The 24,353-nt window shown below is 41.6% G+C and overlaps 1 protein-coding gene and 1 long non-coding RNA gene across 2 annotated transcripts; one reads left to right on the top strand and one right to left on the bottom strand.

Moving 5' to 3' along the window:
* Positions 1–3,714: 3,714 nt before the first annotated feature.
* LOC115113086 (transmembrane protein 150A-like) lies at positions 3,715–20,607 on the bottom strand. Its single transcript, XM_029640313.2, has 8 exons — positions 20,500–20,607; positions 18,432–18,647; positions 14,111–14,158; positions 13,671–13,733; positions 13,282–13,349; positions 12,177–12,307; positions 8,134–8,311; positions 3,715–7,736 (listed from the first exon to the last, which is right to left on the bottom strand). Exons 2-8 carry the CDS (start codon positions 18,494–18,496, stop codon positions 7,549–7,551), a joined length of 741 nt encoding a protein of 246 aa, XP_029496173.1. The 5' UTR covers positions 18,497–18,647; positions 20,500–20,607; the 3' UTR covers positions 3,715–7,548.
* LOC135565555 (uncharacterized) lies at positions 19,719–22,607 on the top strand. Its single transcript, XR_010461674.1, has 2 exons — positions 19,719–20,086; positions 20,256–22,607. It is a non-coding gene; the product is annotated as an uncharacterized LOC135565555 (long non-coding RNA).
* The last annotated feature ends 1,746 nt before the right edge of the window (positions 22,608–24,353 follow it).

Here is a 24,353-nt window from a genome sequence, read left to right as displayed (position 1 = left end):
TCTCCTTTTCTGTGTCGTCTGTTTAGCATCACTTCCTATAGTGTCATGGGGGTGCGTTCAATATACAGATTATACATAGATCAGAGCCCTATACCACATACAGTGCATTTGAAAAGTATTCAGACCCCTTGCCTTTTCCACATTTTATTAAGTTACAGCCTTATTCTAAAATGTATTACATTTGTTGTTTTTTCTCAATCTACACACAATACACCATAATGACAAAAGTTCAAATGTATTCAAAGTAATACAAAAAAAATGTACATAAGTATTCAGACGCTTTACTCAGTACTTTGTTGAAGCACCCCTGGGAGCAATTACAGATTTGAGTCTTGGGTATGATGCTACAAGCTTGGCACACCTGTATTTGGGGAGTTTCTCTCATTCTTCTCTGCAGATCCTCTCAAGCTCTCAGGTTGGATGGGGAGTGTCGCTGCACAGCTATTTTTCAGGTCTCCAGAGATGTTCGATCAGGTTTAAGTCCAGGTTCTGGCTGGGCCACTCGGACATTTAGAGATTTGTCCCGAAGCCACTCCTGTGTGCTTAGGGTCGTTGTCCTGTTGTAAGGTGAACCTTTGCCCCAGTCTGAGGGCCTGAGCGCGCATCAAGAATCTCTGTACTTTACTCTGTTCATCTTCCCTCAATCTTGAATAGTCTCCCAATCTCTGCTGCTGAAAAACATCCCCACAGCATTATTCTGACACCCATGCTTCACCGTAGGGATGGTGTTAGGTTTCTTCTAGATGTGATGCTTGGCATTCAGGCCAAAGAGTTCAATCTTGGTTTCATAAGACCAGAGAATCTTGTTTGTCATGGTCTGAGAGTCCTTTAGGTGCCTTTTACTGAGGAGTAACTTCTGTCTGGCCACTCTACCATAAAGGCCTAATTGGTGGAGTGCTGCAGAGATGGTTGTCCTCCTGGAAGGTTCTCCCATCTCCACGGAGGAACTCTAGAGCTCGGTCAGAGTGACCATCAGGTTTTTTGTCATCTCCCTGACCGAGACCATTCTCCCCCAATTGCTTAGTTTGGCCAGGTGGCCAGCTCTAGGAAGAGTGTTGGTGTTTCCAAACATATTCCATTTAAGAATGGAGGCCACTGTTTTCTTTGTGACCAATGCTGCAGAAATGTTTTTCTCCCCTTCCCCAGATCTGTGCCTCGACACAATCCTGTCTCGGAGCTCAACGGACAATTCCTTTGATCTCATGCCTTGGTTTTTGCTCTGATGTACTGTCAACTGTGGGACCTTGTATAGACAGGTGTGTGCCTTTCCAAATCATGTCCAATCAATAGATTTTACCACCGGTGGAGTCCACTCAAGTTGTAGAAACATCTCAAGGATGATCAAAGGAAACAGGATGCACCTGAGCTTAATTTCGATTCTCATAGCATACTTATGTAAATAAGGTATTTATGTTTTTATTTTTAATGCATTTGCAAAAATGTATAAACTTGTTTTCACTTTGTCATTATGGGGTATTGTGTGTAGATGAGGAATACTATTTATTTAATCAATTTTAGAATAAGGCTGTAATGTAACTGGAAAAGTCAAGGGGTCTGAATACTTTCTGAATGCACTGATATGTGGTTTGAGCAGTTAGTTAGGTAACTTTGGTCAACTGAGTTCAACTCGGGATAACCGGTACCACGAAAGTGGCTCACCTTTTAGACAGGTACATTTTAAGGTAATGAATCCTTCAGAACTAACCCCGATTGATCCTGAATTAAGTGTCTGATTATTGGTTTAATTGGCTCCCCATTAGCTTTTGCTGAAAAAGCAGCTACATTTCTTGGGGTCCACACAAAAACATAAAACACAACAAGTAGCAAACACTAATACACTAATATACAAGAACAGTGTCACAAATTGTAAATACAATAGACAAACAATACTACTAAATACTGTGTAGATTGTGTTTGTATGTCATGTCACAGTCCCTATTGTGCCTTTTTTTTTTTTTTTTTTTTAAATGTAAAGGTACTTTTTCTGTTTGCTTGAGTAATTAGAACTCCCATCTCCATGTGATTATGTCTCTGTATAACACTGCATTGCTGTGAATTTGTTTTGGACTCTGAAGAGACCCCTGGTGGCTTGTTTTGTGGGGCACGTATGGGTGTCAGCTGTATGTTATTTGATAATGCATACAATCTAGAATTTATGACTAATATTTATTTTAAAAAACTAGAAGATAAGCAGTTCATCTCTCAACCAGGAAAGACTGGCATGCATGTTGTTGATGTTCTGTATGTGCAGTTAAGGGCAAGACGTGCTGCTCTGTTTTGAGACAGCTGCAGCTTTGCTCGGTCTTTCTTTGCTGCACTTGCCCATATTACTGGACAGTAATCAAGTTGGGACAAGACCAGAGCAGAACCTGAACAACTAGTACAGTTGATTTGTTATAACAGACATCTTTACAACAACTTTGTCAATGTACCGTGACCATGATAATTGACCTTCCAATGTTATACCTAGGAGTTTAGCTTCCTCAATTTGTTCAATGGTTACACCCTTTATGCAAAACTCTGGTTTAGGTCTTAGAGAATGTTTTGAACCAAATACAATGCTTTTAGTTTTAGATGTACTTAAGACCAGTTTGTTATTAATCACCCACTCTGATACTGACTTAACATATTCTTTTGAATTTCAGTGAGGTCACTGGCTTAGGGTGCTGACAAAAGTGTGGAATCATCCATATACGTATTAATTCTAGCTTCGTGTAAGACCAGTGGCAAATCATTTGTAAAAAAATATATATAAAACATTCACAGCACACTGTACATATCTTATGTTAGAGAAGCTCCCGTTGAAGAACACTGGGTTACATTGGATAAATAACTCCAACCATGTGATGGTAGTTTTTTCAATAACAATTTATGATCAATGACATCAGACTACACTGAAATCTAACAATGCAGCTCCAACTACAGTATCACCTTACAAAAAAATATTGCCATTTTGAAACTGCAGTCTACTGTGATATTTTGGACGCAGTAATTGCAGAATAACTGCAGTTATACTGCAAAATTACTTTAGTAAAAAATACTGTTCTTTTGGACGCAGTATTTGCAGCATATTGCACTCTGACTGCAATATTTTTTTATACGGGTATCCATTTATTTTAACCAATCATCAGTCACCTGAGTCAGCGCAGTACAAGTTGAGTACCCTTCTTTATTTATGCATGCTGAAAGTCAGTAGCTAACATTTTCTCTGAAAAATTGTGTATTTGGTCAAACACAATTCTCTCCATCAGTTTACTATCAGTTACTAACCATTCTCAAACTGATTGGGCGGCTGTTAGAGCCAGCAAAGGGTGCTTTAATTTTTTGTATGCAGGGGAATTACATTAGTTTCCTTCCACCCCGGTGGACACAAATTCCTTTAGGCTTTGGCTAAAGATATTGCAACTATTCTCCATAGTTGCCCATGGGCAACCCTATTTGCTATATCTTTAGCTAAAGCCTAAAGGAATCTGTGTCCACAGTTGCATGAATAATTGAACAAATACTTCAGAGCTGCAAGTTCAGGATAAATGAAATCAGAACCCCTCCCTCTTGCAAAGATTGCTTCATCATCCCATTCATTTGAGTAAAACGGCTGATTCAAAAGTTTTATAATATTTTTGTGTTTTAAACATTTGTAATGTTAAAATACCTATCACATTACACATTTAATGACCGAATGCATTTGAAACTTGACACAGTAAAGCTAGTGTATGACATAACACATTCATTTTATTAATATGGGTGTGAAAAAATGTGCTTGTGCATAGATGAGCATGCCAAAGAGTTTACAGTAGGCATGAACGATAAGTAATAAAATAAAGACGGCACTTCAACATTTCACAGCATAGTCTGCGGAATTTTCAAGAACACTTGTCTTTATGTGGCACGGAGTCGCCCATAGGTTGATGTGTCAGCATTGTGGCAATGAACAGTTCAGCGTTCGTCAAGCCACTTGCGACATGCCCGCGCTCCTAAACCTGCTGGAGTACGCTTCGTGGTCGTTATAAAGTGGAGAGAGTTCGATTTGCCTGCTGGGGGACAACGAGACTCCAAGCTCCGCTAAAACGTGCCAGCAGAATGTCGCATTTGCCGATGTACGGTAGCTTATAGGCATAATGTTTGCAATGCAAGCTACCGGTAGAAACCTTGTACAGTTGGCTAAACATATTGGTAAGTTAAGTAGTGCTCATGTATTTTTTTCTCCAACCAACGTAGGCCTACTAGTGAAGTTAGCTAACATTATTTTATCCCCTTTTCAACATTGAGTGTTTAAATCACGATTCATGTTGACAAACATGATAACAGATCACATGCATATGGCAAGTTAGACAAGTTAACTTTCAGGGGATAAACTAGATGGCTATGCTATATTTGCTTGGCATCTAGTGGTGATGACAGTAGGCCGACTGACAACTTTATCAGGATGAGGATCAATGGATGTTTATTGATCATGAAAAGCATGCAGTTACTTGCTGTGCAACTGATGATATAGCTAAATGTGGAATAATCGGAAATGTGTAGTTCTGACTACTATGCTCTTCAAGAGGTGATATTATTTAAAACCAAATAGTTATAACATTTATTTAACAATCCCTTAAACGGCACGTAGATGAAGCCTGGGCTGGAATGTGAAGATGGTAGCCTGCTAGCTTTAGAAAACCCTAGGTAGAACTTGATTCAAACATAGTATACCGCTCTGGTCTGAATAGATAATCAGATCTGTACAAAGCCTGTAGAAGTGTTTAATAACAATCCCAGGAAACATATTGTATGAACATCATATAATCTCCCAATAAAATGCACAGAATCTGGATCTGAAATGCACCCAGTATCTACTTTTGCTCTATGTTGAAATCCAGATCGTTCCCTACCCCTACAATGTATGTAGATCTCAAAGGCTTGGATATAGTAGTTTCACCTTGCCATATTGCTTACCTAGCGGTTGGAGTGTTCGTCGCTGGTTCGAATACCTGATCCGATAAGGTGAATAATCGGCCAATGTGCCCTTGAGCAAGGCACTTAACCCTAATTTGCCCCAATGGACCCGTACTACTATGGCTAACTCTGTAGAACAACACATTTCACTGCACCTATCTGGGGGAAGTGACAATAAAAACCTATTTATATATATATTTTTATAATCATGCACCCTTTGTACATAAAGTAGGCTAATCCATTTCAAGTACTTCTTGTTCTGTACATTCCTAAGTCATCCTCAGCCAGTGCACACACCCAACAGACATTCATTCTTCCAAGACCCTAAAATTCAGACAGCTATCAGTCCACAGTGAGAGTCAACAACACAATGACTAGGTTTCCCAAACATCTCCGGTTCAAACTCCACCAGAGTTACCTGTGCACCTACAGTACACACCTGTCCCCACGCAAATACCACCTGGGAGCCAATAACTGTTAACACCCCACAATGCCATAGTAATTATATAATGATGGGACAACACCTACTGTACCGAACACCACTGATATGAGTCATGCCTGTGTTCTAAGAACACTTAATACTTGTGTTCCAAAGGTATGCACGTTTTTGACATTCATTGTGTTTGTACATTTCCTCAGACAATTGAGCAAGCGTAAAGAGTCAGCACTACTTGTTTCCACATCTTCCCACATATGAGTGAGGCAAGGGGGATGTTTTTGTGGACACAACTCATATACAGTATCAGGGTTGACCCCAGAATTGACCCCAACTCTGTACAGTATACCCCGGGAATAGCTAAGTCAGACTCCCCTTAGATATGTTGACATTACATGTTTTTCACTGACTCCTGCCTGCATTCCCACACATACACACACACACACACACCTATAACGAACCGCCTACACACTGTCCCCTTTGGAGCATTACATAAACACATGATAGATCCTGGAGTGAGGTGTGCTGATGCGGAAACCATGCGGTTGAACTTGTCAAAGAAGTTTTCACGTCACTGATATGACAGCTTAAGGGATGTGACGACTAGATCTTGTCATAAAGTGTGTGATATCAGGGACAGTCCTGCAGAGGAATCACAAATACAACAATGATTACATTTGATCTTACACACGTTTTAGTACTCAATTACGCTTGGCAAAAGAAATGCCTCCAGAAATTAAGAGCCTTTTAAGGAAACCTTCCAAGTTGATATTTTCATACTTAATTAGGCTAAATGCTTTTATTTATTTCTACCCTTAGTAAACATCAGTTTGTCACTATTTCGTTATATATTTATTGATTTATGTACCACTTTGTTAAGATGTAACTATATAGTCCATGATATATTGTTGTTGTAAACAAGTCTGAATCATCGTTGCACAAATGCCTGAATAGGAACACTGTAGAAAAGCAGTAGAAAATGAGACCGATACATAAGAAGAAAGGAACAAATACAAAGTATTATGCCTTGCTAAGAAATTTGTTCTGTTCATAACATTTTCAGTTAGATTGTTTCTGGATGAAGGATTGCTTTTGTTCTGGTTCTTCTCTCATCTGCCATGTATGCAGTAAAACTTGTACAACCAGCTGTTCTGCCATCAAAAAGCTTTCCAGAATGATCTATCACAAAAGACAGACACCTGCCTGAATTTCCTGCCTCCTTCACATTACATCACCTGTTCTATCACAAAGGTTTAGAATCATCACTGGCTTCTAATCTCCACACCAATAACCAAATGACTTGATCATCATTTGAATGTTAAAGCTGTCAAGAGATTACTGGCCTCAGATTCCATCACAACATTACACCTCAATACTTCACTTTGCAGACAGTTACATTTTTTATACAACTTTTTTCTGTTGTTGCCTGGCATAGTAATGCCCCGAAGACTTTACGTTTTAGACATATAGACAAAACATTGAAAGAATAACATAATTCACAATTCTCCATGGCCCATAAAATAGGAAATTTCACCTTGATCAATTCAGAACATGAGAATAGAAATAATGATTTTAGTACTTACAGTGACTACTACTCAAATGCTAAGGTGTCCTGGTATTGGTCCATCAGTGGCTATGAAAGTTGTAGGATGGACAGTTTTACTTTTCCAAAGCTTTCAGAAATACTTAGATTTGTTGTGACCCGAATAACTCATCTTTCGTTTTGTATTTAGGGGCTTGCATAAGAAAAATGATTTCAGTCCTGATTAAAAAAATTAAAAACCATCCTCAATAATAAGACTTGGTCTGAGAATGAGATCAAGGTTATGTTTGATCCCCATCTTTGATGCCACTAGGTCAGTGTTTCCCCAAACGGTGGGTCGTGGACGATTCAGCTGATTCATTTTTTGGTCGCAGCCAGAACCGGTTACAAACAATTGTTCCCTTTACTTGGTTGGTCCAATTCCACAAGCTTTAGATCAGTCACAACATAGAACCGTTTGTAAACTACTGGGTTATTGCATTAGGGCACAACGTGACATTTTTTTTAACCGACACTTAATGGACAAGTCCAGCTGGTCTCTCCATTTTGGAACGTTTTCTTCCATTTCATGCATCACATGACCCAAGTGTCTCTTACAGTAGGTCCCCCAGCCCAGTAGCATCTCATCTTCTCAGGCCAGAAGGATAGGCTTCTCCTCATCTTTCTTCCCCAGCAGTGTACACAACATGGAGGAGGAGAAGAAACAGAATTCAACAGCGAAGCTGAGCTCAAACAGCTCCAGGTTGACGCTCAGTATCCACTCAAACACGGCCGCTGAGTGCTTGTACATGTATTCCTCCTGTACAAACAAGATTGCATCTGTCGTGGTCAGAGGTCAAGGAGGGAGAACTGTAGTTGTTAATAGTAACCCTATGCATATGTTCAAAGGAACGTCGAAGATGTTCAAACATTACTCATCAGTAAACAAACAAAACACACAGATAGGCAACCTCACTGTCAATGTTCTGGACGGTATCTTGTTGTTATCAAATACCACTACTACCTAGAACGTCCTGTGCCTTTCTGGGCCTGTGAGCGTTTGCAAAGTTGAAGATGTATGGAAGAGGACACTCCTATTCTTATATATTTACTCTTGCATTGTGTCGTCTCTATAATTCTCCTGAGTGTATGCACACCCAGCAGAATTTAATAGGTTCAGGGGTTATACGGTCAGGGGTAAGGCTTATAGTGTTCATCAGAGCAAGTGAAAGGATACAGCCAATAGTGACAATGATTTGGACCGCAGTAGACATGACCCGTGCTGGGTAGAGGAACCACTCCATCCGGGTCAGAACACACTTCCCTGTGAGCACCGTGAGGAGCAGGCTGTAGAAACAGATACACAGGAAGCTTACCGCAGCCCCCAGGTAATGGGCCAGTGTTAGGTACTCGGGCTGGAGGAGAGAGGACAGGTTACAGTTAGTATTAGGTACCTTGGATAGAAGAGAGGCTTAAGACAAGGTTCCATTGAACTATTCTAGCTGCAAATGACAAAGCCAAAACACTTCTAAGAAACCATTATGCCACACAATACTCCAATTCCTCAATGATGGATATGTTTGTGTTACAGAGAACATTCTAGGAACCTCTGCTGTCAAGCTTCTGCCTCTTCCTCTCTTTGGATTGGTGGATACATCTCGTTATTTTAATACTTTTTGTAATATTTGGTGAGAGGTGTTGATGTCAACCGCCTATATTCAATGGAAAGTGAGATGCTATGCTAGCCTCATGAATATGCATAGACTGTCCTGAATTTCAACAGGGACAACTCCGATAAGTGTTTTTTCTCAAAGTTGCTAGGATGTCACGTGCATCACACTTATATCAGTACACTAGTAACAACCTAAGCATAATGAAACTTGTATTAGATCAAATAAGCCTCACGTATGAAAATAGCAACACATTTTTATCTTGACTAAATTTGACACTCATTGCCCCTATACAAAAACTCCTTACTTGCTTAATATACTGAACAAAAATATAAACGTAACATGTAAAGTGTTGGTCCAATGTTTTATGAGCTGAAATAAAAGAGCCCAGAAATGTTCCATATGCACAAAAAGCTTATTTCTTGCAAATTTGGACCTCAAATTTCTTTACATCCCTGTTAGTGAGCATTTCTCCTTTGCCAAAATAATCAATCCACTTGACAGGTGTGGCATATCAAGAAGCTGATTAAACTGCATGATCATTACACAGGTGCACCTTCTGCTGGGGGGGGCAATAAAAAGCCACTCTAAAATGTGCAGTTTTGTCACACAAGACAATACCATAGAAGTCTCAAGTTTTGAGGAAGCGTGTAATTGGCATGCTGACTGCAGGAATGTCCACCAGAGCTGTTGCCCGAGAATTGAATGTTAATTTTTCTATCATAAGCCACTCCAACGTCATTTTAAAGAATTTGTCAGTACGTCCAACTGGCCTCACAACCGCAGATCATGTGTAACCATGTCAGCCCAGAACCTCCACATCCGGCATCTTCACCTTCTGGATCGTCTGAGTGGATGCTGGGGCATATTTCTCTCTGTAATAAAGCCCTTTGTGGAGAAAAACTCATTCTGATCGGCTGGGCCTGGCTCCCAGGTGGGTGGGTCTATGCCCTCCCAGGCCCACCCATGGCTGCGCCCTTGCCCAGTCATGTGAAATCCATAGATTAGGGCCTAATGAATTTATTTAAATGGACTGATTTCCTTATATGAACTGTAACTCAGTAAAATACATTATTGCATGTTACGTTTATATTTTTGTTTAGTATAATTAATAATCTGCTTAACGTGGACAGATTTTGGGCGGAGTAAACCCTCTCGCTTTGCCTTTTCCTCTCTGTTCTGAATGTGTCTTTGTGGCAGCTCTAGAGACAAACGGAAAGGTCGTACCGTTCAACTTAATAGGTGTATGTATGATTCCCGGTCGCTAACTAAGGCAGTACGACCTTAAGGGCACAGGTCACGACATCTCCCATTTTTTGGCCTATACAGACTTTTGGTGTGTTCCTCTGCCCAGGTGTTGCTGATGCATGCCAGATCTTACAATGCCTGGATAGTTCTTTTAAGTATCAGCTAACCACATCCTAAATTCTAGCAATGGGCGGATTGGATTATGCTGAGCCACAGGGCACACACCAGTCTATGGCCTGCAAAAGCGGTGAGGGAGGAGCTCCCTTCTCAGTAATCTATGCCACTCTGTCATGTTGTCAGCCAGGCAGCATGGTGTATCGTCCAGAATCTCCTCTTTTCCATAAAATATACAGTATGTTTGAATTTGGGCAGATTAAGTGTTTTTTCACTTTTGCATGTGAAAACACAGAATCCTACTCATTATTACATCACTTTTGTTTTGAGCCAACTTCGCCTTGGGCTTTGAATGTGGCACCTGGCTCACACCTGGGAGTTAGCCCGGTTCCAAAACGAATGGTGCAAAACACGCCTACCCGGGTGCCCGAGCCAGATTAATCGAATCCCCTCAATCTGTCAGACGATGACACAGTCGATTACATGGCACACAGCCATTGGTTGATGCATGCAACGTCTGACCATGGGAACTGGCTGCATCACCGCTTGGTATGGCAAATGCACCTCCCTCGACCGCAAAGTGCTATAGAGGGTGGCACTGGTGCCGACAGCCCAGTACATCACTGGGGCCGAACTCCCTGCCATCCACAACCTCTATACTGTATCAGGCGGTGTCAGAGGAAAGCCCGAAAAATTGCCAAAGACTCCAACCACCCAGGCCATAGACTGTTCACTCTGCTACCGTCCGGCAAATGGTACCGGAGCAACGGCTCTCGGAACAATAGGCTCCAAGACAGCTTCTACCCACAAGCCAGTTAACAGTTAATTAAGTGGTTACCCGGATGATATGCACTGACTCTATGCGCACTCACAAGACTATACACTCAGTGTCCAGTTTATTAGGTGCATCCATTTAGTACCGGGTCGGACCCCCTTTGCCCCCAGGACAGCCTGAATTATTCGGGACATGGAAACGTTGCTCTGTTGGTATCAAGAGCCCTAACGAGTGCCAGAACAACATTCCCCACATCATTACACCACTGCCACCAGTCTATACCGTTGACACCAGGCAAGATGGGTCCACAGACTCATGCTGCTTACCCCAAATCCTGACTCTGCCATCAGCATGACGCAAAACATGAACTGGGATTCGTCGGACCAGGCAATGTTTTTCCACAATTGTCCAGTGTTGGTGTACCCTCTGGAGCTTCTTCTGCGCTCTCTTCACACTTGCTCAATTGTCTGAGGAAATGTACAAACACAATTGGGGTGTTGACAGCTGATAGGAGTGGAATCTGGTGTGGTCGTCTGCTGCAATAGCTGTGCACAACAAGAGTTGTGCATTCCGAGATGCGGTTTTGCACACCACTGTTGTATTGCGCCGTTATTTGCCTGGTTATGACCCGCCTGTTAGCTTGAACGATTCTTGCCATTCTCCTTCGAACTCTTATCAACAAGCTCCTTTCGCCCACAGGACTGCCGGCGACTGGATGTTTTTCATTTGTCCCACAGTTCTCTGTAAACCCTAGACACTGTCGTGCCTGAAAAGCCCAGAAGGCCAGCCGTTTCTGAGATACTGGAACCGGCGAGCCTGGCATTGACGATCATACCATGCTGAATGTCGCTTAGGTCACTCGTTTTGCCCATTCCAACATTCAATCAAACTGTAACTGAATGCCTCAATGTTTGTCTGCCTGCTTTATATAGCATGCCACATCGACGTGACTCACTCTCTGTAGGAGCAAACCATTTTTGTGAACAGGGTGGTGTACATATACACACACACACACTACCACTCTCACATAAAAAACCCACACATTCACTACATATGCATACTCACTCACATACTCATTCCAACCACTACAATGAGCCCATCCTCCTATAGCTCCTCCCACCAGCCTCCACTGACAAACACACACACACACATATACACACACTTTTGCACTCATCATGTGCTGCTGTACTCTGTTCTTTATTTTATTCTTATTATTATCATCTATCCTGATGACTAGTCACTTAGGATAGATGATAACTACATATCTACTTCAAATACCTCGTACCCTTGCAACTTGAACTGGTTTTGGTCCTCCCTGTATATAGCTCCATTATTATTATTTTTCTTCTCTGCATCCTTGTGTACAGTGTAGCCAGCCGCGCAGGCCTAAATCGCCTGTAAGTTACTTTGGATAAAAGTGTTTACTAAATGGCATATATTATATTTACTGTTTGTAATACATGAAGTACTAACATTGCAGTTCCCAGCCACGAAGGCCCCGACGGCTGCCACTCCACCAAACACCAGGGCGATTCTACTGAGCATGGAGTGGATACTGTTCCTCTCCAAGATGTGAGCATGGTGGAAGATACAGAACACCATAACTAAGGAGGAGAGAGTAAAAATATTGATATTATAATGCATCTATAACAGTATATTTGATCAAATGTTCATAAGATGTTTATTACATGTTTATACAATCGGTGCAACATCCCATCTGATCTAAAACCATGTGATTATATGATTATTATTCAATAACACAACAATGACAATCAACTCGTAATAACTTTTCTTTCTGGAAAAAAAAATTCTCTAGCAGGACAAGCAACACATTTGATATGAAATATGACTAGGGCCCTGTGCTTTGGTTAATCATGTCATATGACCTGGATTTTAACCTTCATTTTAAGCCTTTTCCAGAAACAAGAATTCAACAAAAAATATAAGCAATTGTCTGAGGATGGTGCTGGACCATCTGATATAAAAAAGAAAAGGGGACAGTTTGATGAAAAAGCTTTAAATAAAGGTTAAAATCCAGGTCATGTGACATGATTATCCAAAACACAGGGCCCTAAATATGATACACCAAACCCTTTTATATTTATTGTCATTTTTTGGTACTTTTACCACTTTTTCTCCTCAATTTTGTGGTATCCAATTGGTAGTTACAGTCTTGTCCCATCGCTGCAACTCCCGTACGGACTCGGGAGAGGCGATGGTCGAGAGCCGTGCGCCCCCTGACACACAACCCCGCCAAGCCACACTGCTTCTTGACACACTGCCCGTTTAACCCGGTAGCCAGCCACATCAATGTGTCGCAGAAAACACCGTACTCTTGGCGACCGTGTGCCACGGGAGTTGCTAGAGCGCGTTTGGAGAAGGACTTCCTGGCTGGCCAAACCCAACCCTAACCCGTATGACGCCTCATGATTCTCCCATTACATTACAACATTATGAGCACATACTCGCACACTCTCATCTTTGTGTCAGTATAGACATCTGCATAGTGCATAGAGATCCAGGTTGACTTGTGTATGTATAGAGTGGGTAATCTGCACAGTCACAGAGGTAATCTTACACAGAAATGAAGCAGCATTGATGGTGGCTGTGAACAAAGAGTTTTCTGGTGAGCTTGTTCCACTCGTGCTGCAACAAGGCCAAAGCATGTGTAAGAAACAATTATTTCAAACAATACTGAAATTCCCCAGTGACAGAAAACATTCTAGGAATGTCTGTTAAAAAGCTGACTCAGTGTTCTGATGTGAATGGAACAGAGTTCAAGTTCAAATTCTAATTCAATGTTAAATTCAATTTAAATTGATAAACTTAAAAATGAAAGTCTGTTTCAAAAAATTTATGTTCAAGTAAGTATTTGTATTAATTTTTTACTGTAATTTCAATTATTTTCTTCACTGAGATTAAATTCTGTTAGTTGACCCCAGCCTTGGTATAGTGGTCTATGGTTACCTTATGGTGGGAACTTGACAACATGCCATAGTTGTATTGTTTCCGCAGGGGTTCCCGGGGGCCCTGAAGACAGAGGGGAAATAATCATGGTTACAGACCTTCCTTTTATGTATAGTGTGTATACAGTATGCAGTGGTTTTCACCCTTGGTCTTGGAGGGCTACAGGGTGTGCAGGCGTTTGTTCCAACCCAATAGCAGCAACACACCTGATTCAACTAATCAAGTTGATGATTAGTGGATTAATTTAATCAGGTGTGTTGGTGCTGGGATAAAACGAAGAGGCCGGACACCCTGTCAATCTCCAGGACTTGTGTTGAACAATACTGCTTTATAAATATGCTTGTGTTACATTAAAGCAATGTATTTCATTGACATAGAATTGGCTGAGATAACCATTCACAATGGTCTGTAGGAATTCTCACAGACAGAGCACAACGTACCAGTTGTTGAGGGAACACACATGGTCATAGCTGTATGCCAGGCCATACCTGAAACAACAAAACAAACACACCCATTTGATATGATTGAAGTGCCTAATTATCTATGTTAGGGCGTATGTTTTTTCAATGTATAATATTGTACTAATATTGTACTAATTATTTTATGAGCATAATTATTTAAAGCTCATAAAGCTCCGCCTTATCTCAGTTCACTGGTCACGATGGCAACACCCACCCGTAGCACGTGCTCCAGCAGGTGTATCTCACTGATCATCCCTAAAGGCAACACCTAATTTGGTAGCCTTTCGTTCCAGTTCTCTGGTGCCTGTGACTGGAACGAATTGCAAAAATCGCTGAAGTTGGAGACTTTTATTTCCCTCACAAACTTCAAACATCTGAGCAGCTAACCGATCGCTGCAGCTGTACATAGTCTATCAGTAAATAGCCCACCCAATTTACCTACCTCATCCCCATATTGTTTATATTTATTTACTTTTATGCTCTTTTGCACACCAGTATCTCTACCTGCACATGACCATCTGATCATTTATCACTCCAGTGTTAATCTGCAAAATTGTAATTATTCGCCTACCTCCTCATGCCTTTTGCACACAATGTATATAGAAATTTTTTTCTACTGTGTTATTGACTTGTTAATTGTTTACTCCATGTGTAACTCTGTGTTGTTGTCTGTTCACACTGCTATGCTTTATCTTGGCCAGGTCACAGTTGTAAATGAGAACTTCAACTAGCCTACCTGGTTAAATAAAGGTGAAATACATTTTTATTTTATTTTTATGAGCATTTATATTTTGTCAAACTTAAATAACCTGTTCCCTTTGGCCTTTATACACATTGCTTACAGTACATGTGGTGAATCGGTCTTTTAGGAAATAACTGTTTACCTAATTCTTTACCTAGTAACTAATTATCTGTTTTCTTATTGGCCAATGCATTAATTGTATGCTTTATATGCTTTATTGAAACAGAAAGTGACAGTCAGTTCTAGTGTGGTTGCTGATGGTGTTCAATGTGGTTTGACCTTTAAAGCTGCTAAATAGTTATCCGTCTCCATCTAGGCTTTGCGCCTACAGAAAAGTCATCCATCCACTTGTACTCACACCCTCAACTTACAATATGATATACAGTACGCTCGCATAATAAAACACTGATAATCTTGAGAGGTACAATGGGTAACCAGGAACTGATGAGTGTGACTAAGCAAGAGTACACAGTTGGAGGTCATTAGAATATTATTAGCATGAAGGTTAAATAAAATGTCTCACAATGTATGAATCAGTGAAACAATTGGTTTATATATTGGACGTTGTGAGGTGGGGTGTAAGGTGGTGGCTCTGGCTCTACAGGTATCTTAAACGATAACTCAACCGAATAAAAATATTTAGTATCAGCATGGGACTTTCTTTCTGGAAAGTTTTGTTCAGGGTCAGCCCTAGCCACTAAGCGACATTTTATTTATTTAACCTTTATTTAACTAGGCAAGTCAGTTAAGAACTAATGCTAATTTACAATGATGGCCAAGCAAAAGGCCTCCTGTGGGGATGGGCATAACATGGCAGCAGCACAACATGGTAGCAGTACAAAACAGGTTACTAACATTATTGGGCACAGACAACACCACAAAGGGCAAGATGGTAAAGACAACAATACATCACGCAAAGCTGCCACATCTGATCCAGAGGCGGCGCTCCTAGTGGCTGGAGACTTTAATGCAGGGAAACTTAAATCAGTTTTACCCAATTTCTATCAGCATGTTAAATGTGCAACCAGAGGGAAAAAAAACTCTAAACCACCTTTACTCCACACACACACGTACAAAGCTCTCCCTCGCCCTCCATTTAGCAAATCTGACCATAATTCTATCCTCCTGATTCCAAGCAAAAATTAAAGCAGGAAGCACCAGTGACTCGGTCAGATGAAGCAGATGCTAAACAACAGGACTGTTTTGCTATCACAGACTGGAATATGTTTCGGGATTCTTCCGATGGCATAGGAGTACACCACATCAGTCACTGGCTTCATCAATAAGTGCATCGATGACGTAGTCCCCACAGTAACTGTACATGCATACCCCAACCAGAAGCCATGGATTACAGGCAACATTCGCACTGAGCTAAAGGGTAGAGCTGCCGCTTTCAAGGAGCTGGACTCTAACCCGGAAGCTTATAAGAAATCCTGCTATGCCTCCGACGAACCATCAAACAGGCAAAGCGTCAAAACAGGGCTAAAATTGAATCGTACTACACCGCCTCCGACTCTCGTCTTATATGGCAGGGCTTGCAAACTATTACAGACTACAAATGGAAGCACAGCTGTGAGCTGCCCAATGACACGAGACTACCAGACGAGCTAAATCACTTCTATGCTCGCTTCGGGGCAAGCAACACTGAGGCATGCCTGAGAGCATCAGCTGTTCCGGACAAATGTGTGATCACGCTCTACGTAGCCGATGTGAGTAAGACCTTTAAACAGGTCAACATTCACAAGGCCGCGGGGCCAGACGGATTACCAGGACGTGTGCTCCGGCATGTGTTGACCAACTGGCAGGTGTCTTCACTGACATTTTCAACATGTCCCTGTGCCCAAGAACACTAAGGCAACCTGCATGAATGACTACAGACCCGTAGCACTCATGTCTGTAGCCATGAGGTGCTTTGAAAGGCTGGTAATGGCTCACAACAACACCATTATCTCAGAAACCCTAGACCCACTCCAATTTGCATACCGCCCAAACAGATCCACAGATGATGCCATCTCTATTGCACTCCACACTGCCCTTTCCCAACTGGGCAAAAGGAACACCTATGCGAGAATACTATTCATTGACTACAGCTCAGCATTCAACACCATAGTATCCTCAAAGCTCATCACTAAGCTAAGGATCCTGGGACTAAACACCTCCCTCTGCAACTGGATCCTGGACTTCCTGATGGGCCACCCCCAGCTGGTGAGGGTAGGTATCAACACATCTGCCACGCTGATCCTTAACACTGGGGCCCCTCGGGGATGTGTACTTAGTCCCCTCCTGTACTCCCTGTTCACCCACGACTGCATGGTGCCAGGACAACAACCTCTCCGTCAATGTGAGCAAGACTAAGGAGCTGATTGTGGACTACAGGAAAAGGCGGGCCGAACAGGCCCCCATTAACATCGACGGGGCTGTAGTGGAGCGGGTCGAGAGTTTCAAGTTCCTTGGTGTCCACATCACCAACGAACTATCATGGTCCAAACATACCAAGACAGTCATGAAGAGGGCACAACAAAACCTTTTCCCCCTCAGGAGACTGAAAAGATTTGGCATGGGTCCCCAGATCCTCAAAAAGGTTCTACAGCTGCACCATCGAGAGCATCCTGACCGCTTGCATCACCGCCTGGTATGGCAACTGCTCGGCATCTGACCGTAAGGCACTACAGAGGGTAGTGCAAACGGCCCAGTACATCACTGGGGCCAAGCTTCCTGCCATCAAGGACCTATATAATAGGCGGTGTCAGAGGAAAGCCCATAAAATTGTCAGAGACTCCAGTCACCCAAGTTATAGACTGTTTTCTCTGCCTCTGCATGGCAAGCGGTGCCAGGGCACCAAGTCTAGGACCAAGAGGCTCCTCAAGACCTTCTACCCCCAAGCCATAAGACTGCTGAACAATTAATAAAATCGCCACCAGACAATTTACATTGACCCTCCCCCTCCCTTTTGTACACTGCTGCTACTCGCTGTTTGTTTGTTACCTATGCATAGTTACTTCACCCCCACCTACATGTACAGATTACCTCAACTAACCTATACCCCACACACTGACTCACTACCGGTGCCCCTTGTATATAGCCTCGTTATTGTTATTCTTATTGTGTTACTTTTTTATTATTACTTTTTATTTTAGTCTACTTGGTAAATATTTTCTTAACTCTTCTTGAACTGTACTGTTGGTTAAGGGCTAAAGTCTGCACTTGTTGTATTCGGTGCATGTGACAAATAAAGTTTGTCTTGATTTGATATACAGTCCATGTCACCTGTTTCCTCCCCTTCATCTACACTGATTGAAGTGGATTTAACAAGTGACATCAATAAAGGATCATAGCTCTCACCTGAATTCACCTGGTAAGTCTATGTCATGGAAAGAGTTCCTCATGTTTTGTACACTCAGTGTAACGTAACATACTAATTTGAGTGTCCCGGATTTACGTTTACTAAATTACATCTAGTCTATGAGACCAGGCTGAAGAGAAATCGAAGTCAATAAACTCAAGAACATGTTATTATTATCTTATAAAACATTAGAAGAAAATATAAATATAACTTACGTCACCCATGTGCCAATGAGAGACACCAAGGAGAGGGAGATGGGGAGTAGACTCCAGAGGACCATGTCTTGGTAGTTTAGTGAGAGCAGCAGCAGAAGTACAGTAGTGATGACCTGGGTCCAGACACGGTCTGTCTTTCTGGCACTTTGAAGATTTCTGCCTTTAGATTCCCCCACAGCAGAGTCAGTCACCCATAAACCTGACGCCTCATCGTAACTGTAGAATCGCAATAAGTATGTCCTGTTACCAAACTAGATCATTCAAGTATATCCAGCAGATTGACGTAGTACCAGTTTGTCTGTGTACCTTCCACCACCCAGGCAACATTCCTGCCATTTGAGAGCAGCAGAGGAAACTAAAGTTCTAACCAATATTGCCACTCCTTTTGGAAGGGAGTACCACCTTGTCCTGTCAGAGGACAGACTTGAGGAAACATGGGGTGGGCCCTCTCGACGCTATCTCCCTGTTTGTTTTAAATTACATAGCACACACTGTAGACTGCATAGCGGTCAAACTCTAGTTCCCCAGGGGCAGTGTGGAACTCTAGCCAACTATACGTTTCTTAGATTCATTTACTGAACTGTAAACTATAACTTTCAGATTATCTTAAAAATATGTGTTATTAAAGTTGTCCAGAAATCAAACGTTATGCTAAATAAATTATGAGATTGACTGCAGCTTTGTAGTAAATGGGCTGTCGAAGTTCTGCATTGAATGCATGTCTTGTCATTCCTGTGTTTAACATCTTGTTGCAAATTCCGGAAACTATAGTGGCAAATTTGACAAAATGCATACCAAATGTAGAGATTATTATTTATGTAGTTTATCACACATATTCCCACTTCAGTGATCATTTACATTAAATACCTATATTTTGCTTTAGTACCAGCAACAAAATCCCAATACATTACATGCAAGAATTCTGATTTATGTTTATCATTGCATAGTCTGCAGAACCAACAGTTAATTAATCTCAATAGTAGCTGGCTGTTCAGATGCCAATATTCGTACTTTATATAAATGTATCTAGCTAGCTATATAGGTTGAATTTATGTTTATTTATTGTAATGACTATGAATATTTACTTAGTAAACGTACGATTAATGAACAGTGGAGCAATTGGAATCAATTTTAAACAGGATATGTCAAGCCAGCTGTCTGGAGTCCTCATTTTCAAAACAAATAAAATCATGGCGGCCCGCTTAAAATCGAGTTTTCTACAGTTGATTCGGTCACGAAATACAGCACATTTTAGGTTTGAGTTTAAACATTTTCTATGAAATTCAGAGTTCTACTTGGGTATACCAACTTAATGAAAGTCTTGCTGTGATTTCAGCTCAGTAGCTAAACCCTAACTGCCACATCGTCGATGTCAAACCAGGTCCTAGCCTAATCCCATCCTCATGTTGCGCAGGTGAAATTTCCCTAAATGTATTAATGATAAAGTTCAGCCAACAATCACGATGGGCCAAGAAGTATAACAATAACTCTGTTTGCCTGGGTCTTCTTCGGTTATGTAGCTAACAAACCCGTCATCAGCAACTTGATTGAGTGACGTAGCTAACGACGTTAGCTAGGTAACTAAAAATCATTCCGTTTTGTTCTGCAGTCTGGTCATTGAGGCATTCCCTAGCCTAGTCACTGCACAACCATAGGTAGCTAACGTTAGCTGCTTTGTTGTTTCTTTGCTTTTTGAGTCTCAAGTTAATGTTTCAAGACCATCGGACATTCATCCAACAGATTTGATTTGTAAGGATAAACCCACTCTGTTGAATGAATGTCCGACCATCTAAATACATGACCTGACATAACTGTATGTTAAAGGTTTACAATTAAAACGAGAAACCAGTTCCACACACAATACACATTGGCCAGAACTTCCGAAAACGTCTGCCTCTGACAGTACCCACACAGTTCGCAGGTGAGAAACCTTCCTTTCTGATCGCATTTACTAACTAGAATAACCACATTCAAAGGCTACAGTTGTCATGTTTTCTGTAGTATATACAGAGTAGGCCTACAAGTGGAACTACATGTAACTGCCAAAATAAAGGAAACACTTGCGTACATTTTGGATGCAAAGTATATTGAAAGCAGGTGCTTCCACACAGGTGTGGTTCCGGAGTTCTTCGTGTGAATTTCTGGCAGACTAGACGCTGTGTTGCATATTTCTGCCTTTCTCACGTCTGAGTGCAGATTGCACATTTTGGTCCCCCCCCAAAAAAGTGGGAGGGGAAACTCTTAAATTGCACCACCATCTAACCCCTTTTCTCAAAACTCCTTGTAGATCTTCTGCACTACAATCTCTCACCCAAATATTTTTCTGCCGATGCGACTACCACATCTATGTTCTGTGATTTGCAGTCCATCAGTGCAGTGCAGTTGATCACCTTTGCTATAATCACAAGATATCCAACCTTACTGAAAAACTCATCCTCTCTGGGTCTTTCTTCAGACCTACTCACTGGGGAACTCCCAGTTGATTATCTCACCTTTGGGCTGTCCTCTAGTCTCTTCACTGCCTCATAGGAAATTTTCTGCCCCACTCAACCGGTCTCTCTCTCACAGGGCACTTCGGATCTCCAACTGCATGGGCGCCCCCGCAGTTGACACAGTGCTTTTTGTAACCCAACTTTACACTCCCGTTGACTATGCCCTTCTGCACATTTCTCACATTGTGGGATCTCCTTTCTACACACTGCTGCAACATGTCTGAATCCTTGACACCTAAAGCACCGTAGCGTGTTTGGAACATAGGCCCTCACAGAATAGCAAATATAACCTAACCTTCTCAGGTAGAAACTCTGTTAAAGTTCAACAAGACAGACAGGATATTCTCAGTTGCATTGCCACTGGGTCTACATCTTACCAAAAGGTGGGTGTCACAAACACCAGGGATATTCTTTTTCATTTGATCCACCTCAACGCTACCCACCAGTCACCCTTTTGAGCACGACACAGGTTGAGCCACGAGATGTGTGATGCACTGCGCCCGCTGCCTCTGGGCAGAGGATACAGAACAAATCTCAACAATTCCACTTCTCTAAACTTTCAAAGATGTAACCGCTCGCAGCTTGTCCTTTACCGTGCCTGAATCAATGTACGGTTTGGCCAAAAAGCAGGAATCCCCTTTTTCCTTAAATCTCACTCCAACCGGTCCAAAATCATTTGTGACAGGACTCCCATGGCAAACACTGGAAGTGTCTACCACACCTGTAGCTGCAGGTACTTCATCCTGGTCTGGCTTGACTTCAGAGCACTCACTACTGCTGACTGATGTTCTCAAGAGCACAAGTAGATTTATAGGTAATTTTACTTGGTTTGTATTCAGGAGAAGAAAATGATTGGACAAAGGTTTGTACTCAGGAGACGTAGGTATGTACTTGCCTTTTTTATGCTTTTGTGTCCGCACCCTGGTTCCCGAGTTAATTAAGAAATTAACATCCCATCATGCTTAGGGTCATGTATAACAATGCCCAGTTACCCATCATTTTGGTTACCATGGCTAGAAGAAGAGATCTCAGTGCCTTTGAAAGAAGGGTCTCAATGTTGCATAGTGGGATAAAAGGGTGTGTGTGTGTCTGTCACCAGATCTCAACCAAATTGAACAGTTTCTGGAGCGGCGCCTGAGAAAGCGTTTTCTACCACCACCATCAACAAAACACCAAATGAGGGAATTTCTCGTGGAAGAATGGTGTCACATGCCTCCAATAGAATTCCAGACACTTGTCGAGGCCTGTGGTGGCCCAACTCCCTATTAAGACACTTTATGTTGATGTTTCCTTTATTTTGGCAGTTACCTGTAGCTATATGCTCAAATGATTGTGGTTACAGTTGTATTGATAGCAATATAGATTTATTGATGTATAATGTTTTGAGAGTCTGGGATAACAAATGATGGGAATAGGATCGGTTGACTATCTCTTATTTTAAATGTATTTATTCTATGCTGTGTAATACCAGGTTGTTTTTTTACTGTAGGGATTACTGTTGTTTTCTGGTTTTGTCTATATTGTGTTTATTCCATCGGGATCACGTTGGAAACAAGTGGAATTGCTTTAATGTGTTATTCCCTGGGTTGTACTCAGTGCATCTTTCCCATATTGGAAATATGAACAATGAGCAGTAACCATGACAAAACCAGACAGTGTGAATAAACTTGTTCTCTAAACATCAGCTTGTTTGCTTTTCAGAGTGTGGGAGAACCAGTGACATTTGTACATGAACTGCTGTAGGAGAACTCGAACCGAAGATAATCATTTGTGCTCTAGGAACATATTTCTTAAGAGGTTTACTTTACTGATTAACCTAAGTTACAGTTCTGTGCATACCTCAAGTAAAAAATCTATTGCAACGTGCAATGTGCTTCTCCACTGTTTGTTGACCCCCCTTGGTTTTCACAGAAACCTGTTTGAAATGGAAGGAGTGGAAAGTGTGTTCTATGGCCCTGACTTCATCACAGTGACCAAGGTACCCAATAAATACACTAAAGTTTAAACCCTCATTTACCAACCCTATCCATTTGCTCTGTCACAAATACAATTTAACTTACATTTTCTGATTCAATTCATGGGCCATGTCCAAATTTTCAACATTCTCCCAAAATGTGCACTTGCACAATCCTTGTCATTGATTTGAAAAAGTTGATAAAGATGAGCAAAAATGACAGTATAAAATAAATAATTAAAATATTGTCTGTTGTATGCAAAAAAATGGGATATTATTTTGTACTGATACAACTGCTCAGAGAAAGAGAAAACAATAATAATTGAAGGATCTTTGATTATTCCTCCATATAGAATTTTTCAAGATCCTTGATATCATTCATCTGCACTTATGGACTGCTCTCTTCAATTCAAACCACAGGTTTTCACTAGGCTTGCCATTGCAAACTGTTGATTTTGTGGTCAATTAAAACATTTTGTGGATTTTGATGTGCTTGGGGTTATTATTTTGCTGGAAGATCCACTTTTAGGCCAAGTTTCAGCCTAATGGTAGCAGCAACCAGGTTTTTGGCTCAAATGTCCTGGTACTGGGTAAAGTTCATGATGCCGTTGACCTTAAGGGCCCCAGGGGCTTCCCGAGTGACACAGTGGTCTAAGGCACTGCATCGCAGTTGAGAACGGGAGTCCCATAGGGCAGCGCACAATTGGCCCAGCATCAGTTTATTTTTAATTTAACCTTTATTTAACTAAGTTAAACTCAGTTAAGAACAAATTCTTACTTACAATGACGGGTTACCCCGGCCAAACCCTCCCCTAACCCGGACGATGCTGGGCCAATTGTGTGCCACCCTATGGGACTCCGATCACGGACGGTTGTGATACACTGAGATGCAGTGCCTTAGACCGCTGCGCCACTCAGTGTTTCCTCCGACACATTGGTGCAGCTGGCTTCCGGGTTAAGTGGGCTGGTGTTAAGAAGCGTGGTTTGGCGGGTCATGTTTCTGAGGGCGCATGACTCAACCTCTCCCGAGCCCATTGGGGAGTTGCAGCGATAAGACAAGATCGTAGTCATGAAATTGGGGATAAAAATATATATATATTTATATACTAAATAAAAAAACAAAAGGCCCCAGGACTAGTGGAAGAAAATAACCCCATAACATCAAAGATCCACCACCATATGCATCTTTCTTTCGACGCAAAACCCTCAACTGGTGTGCGTAGCCAGGGAGCTCTATTTTCATGTCATCCAACCAATGTAAATGCCTGGAGTTTGCTAAACGGCATTGGCACTTGGATTGGAACTGGTGCTTTGGTCAGATGACATGAAATTAGAGCTATTTGGCCATGCACACCAGTGGTGGATTTGGTGTTGAAAGAAAGATGCATATGCAATAGAAAAAAACATACCTAACCTAAAATATGGTGGTGGATCTTTAATGTTATCGGGCTATTTTCCTTCCACTGGTCCTGGGGC

The sequence above is a fragment of the Oncorhynchus nerka genome, linkage group LG28, assembly GCF_034236695.1.
Source record: "Oncorhynchus nerka isolate Pitt River linkage group LG28, Oner_Uvic_2.0, whole genome shotgun sequence".
In the NCBI taxonomy this organism is placed as follows: Eukaryota; Metazoa; Chordata; class Actinopteri; order Salmoniformes; family Salmonidae; genus Oncorhynchus; species Oncorhynchus nerka.
This window is presented reverse-complemented; position numbering and strand designations above follow the sequence as displayed.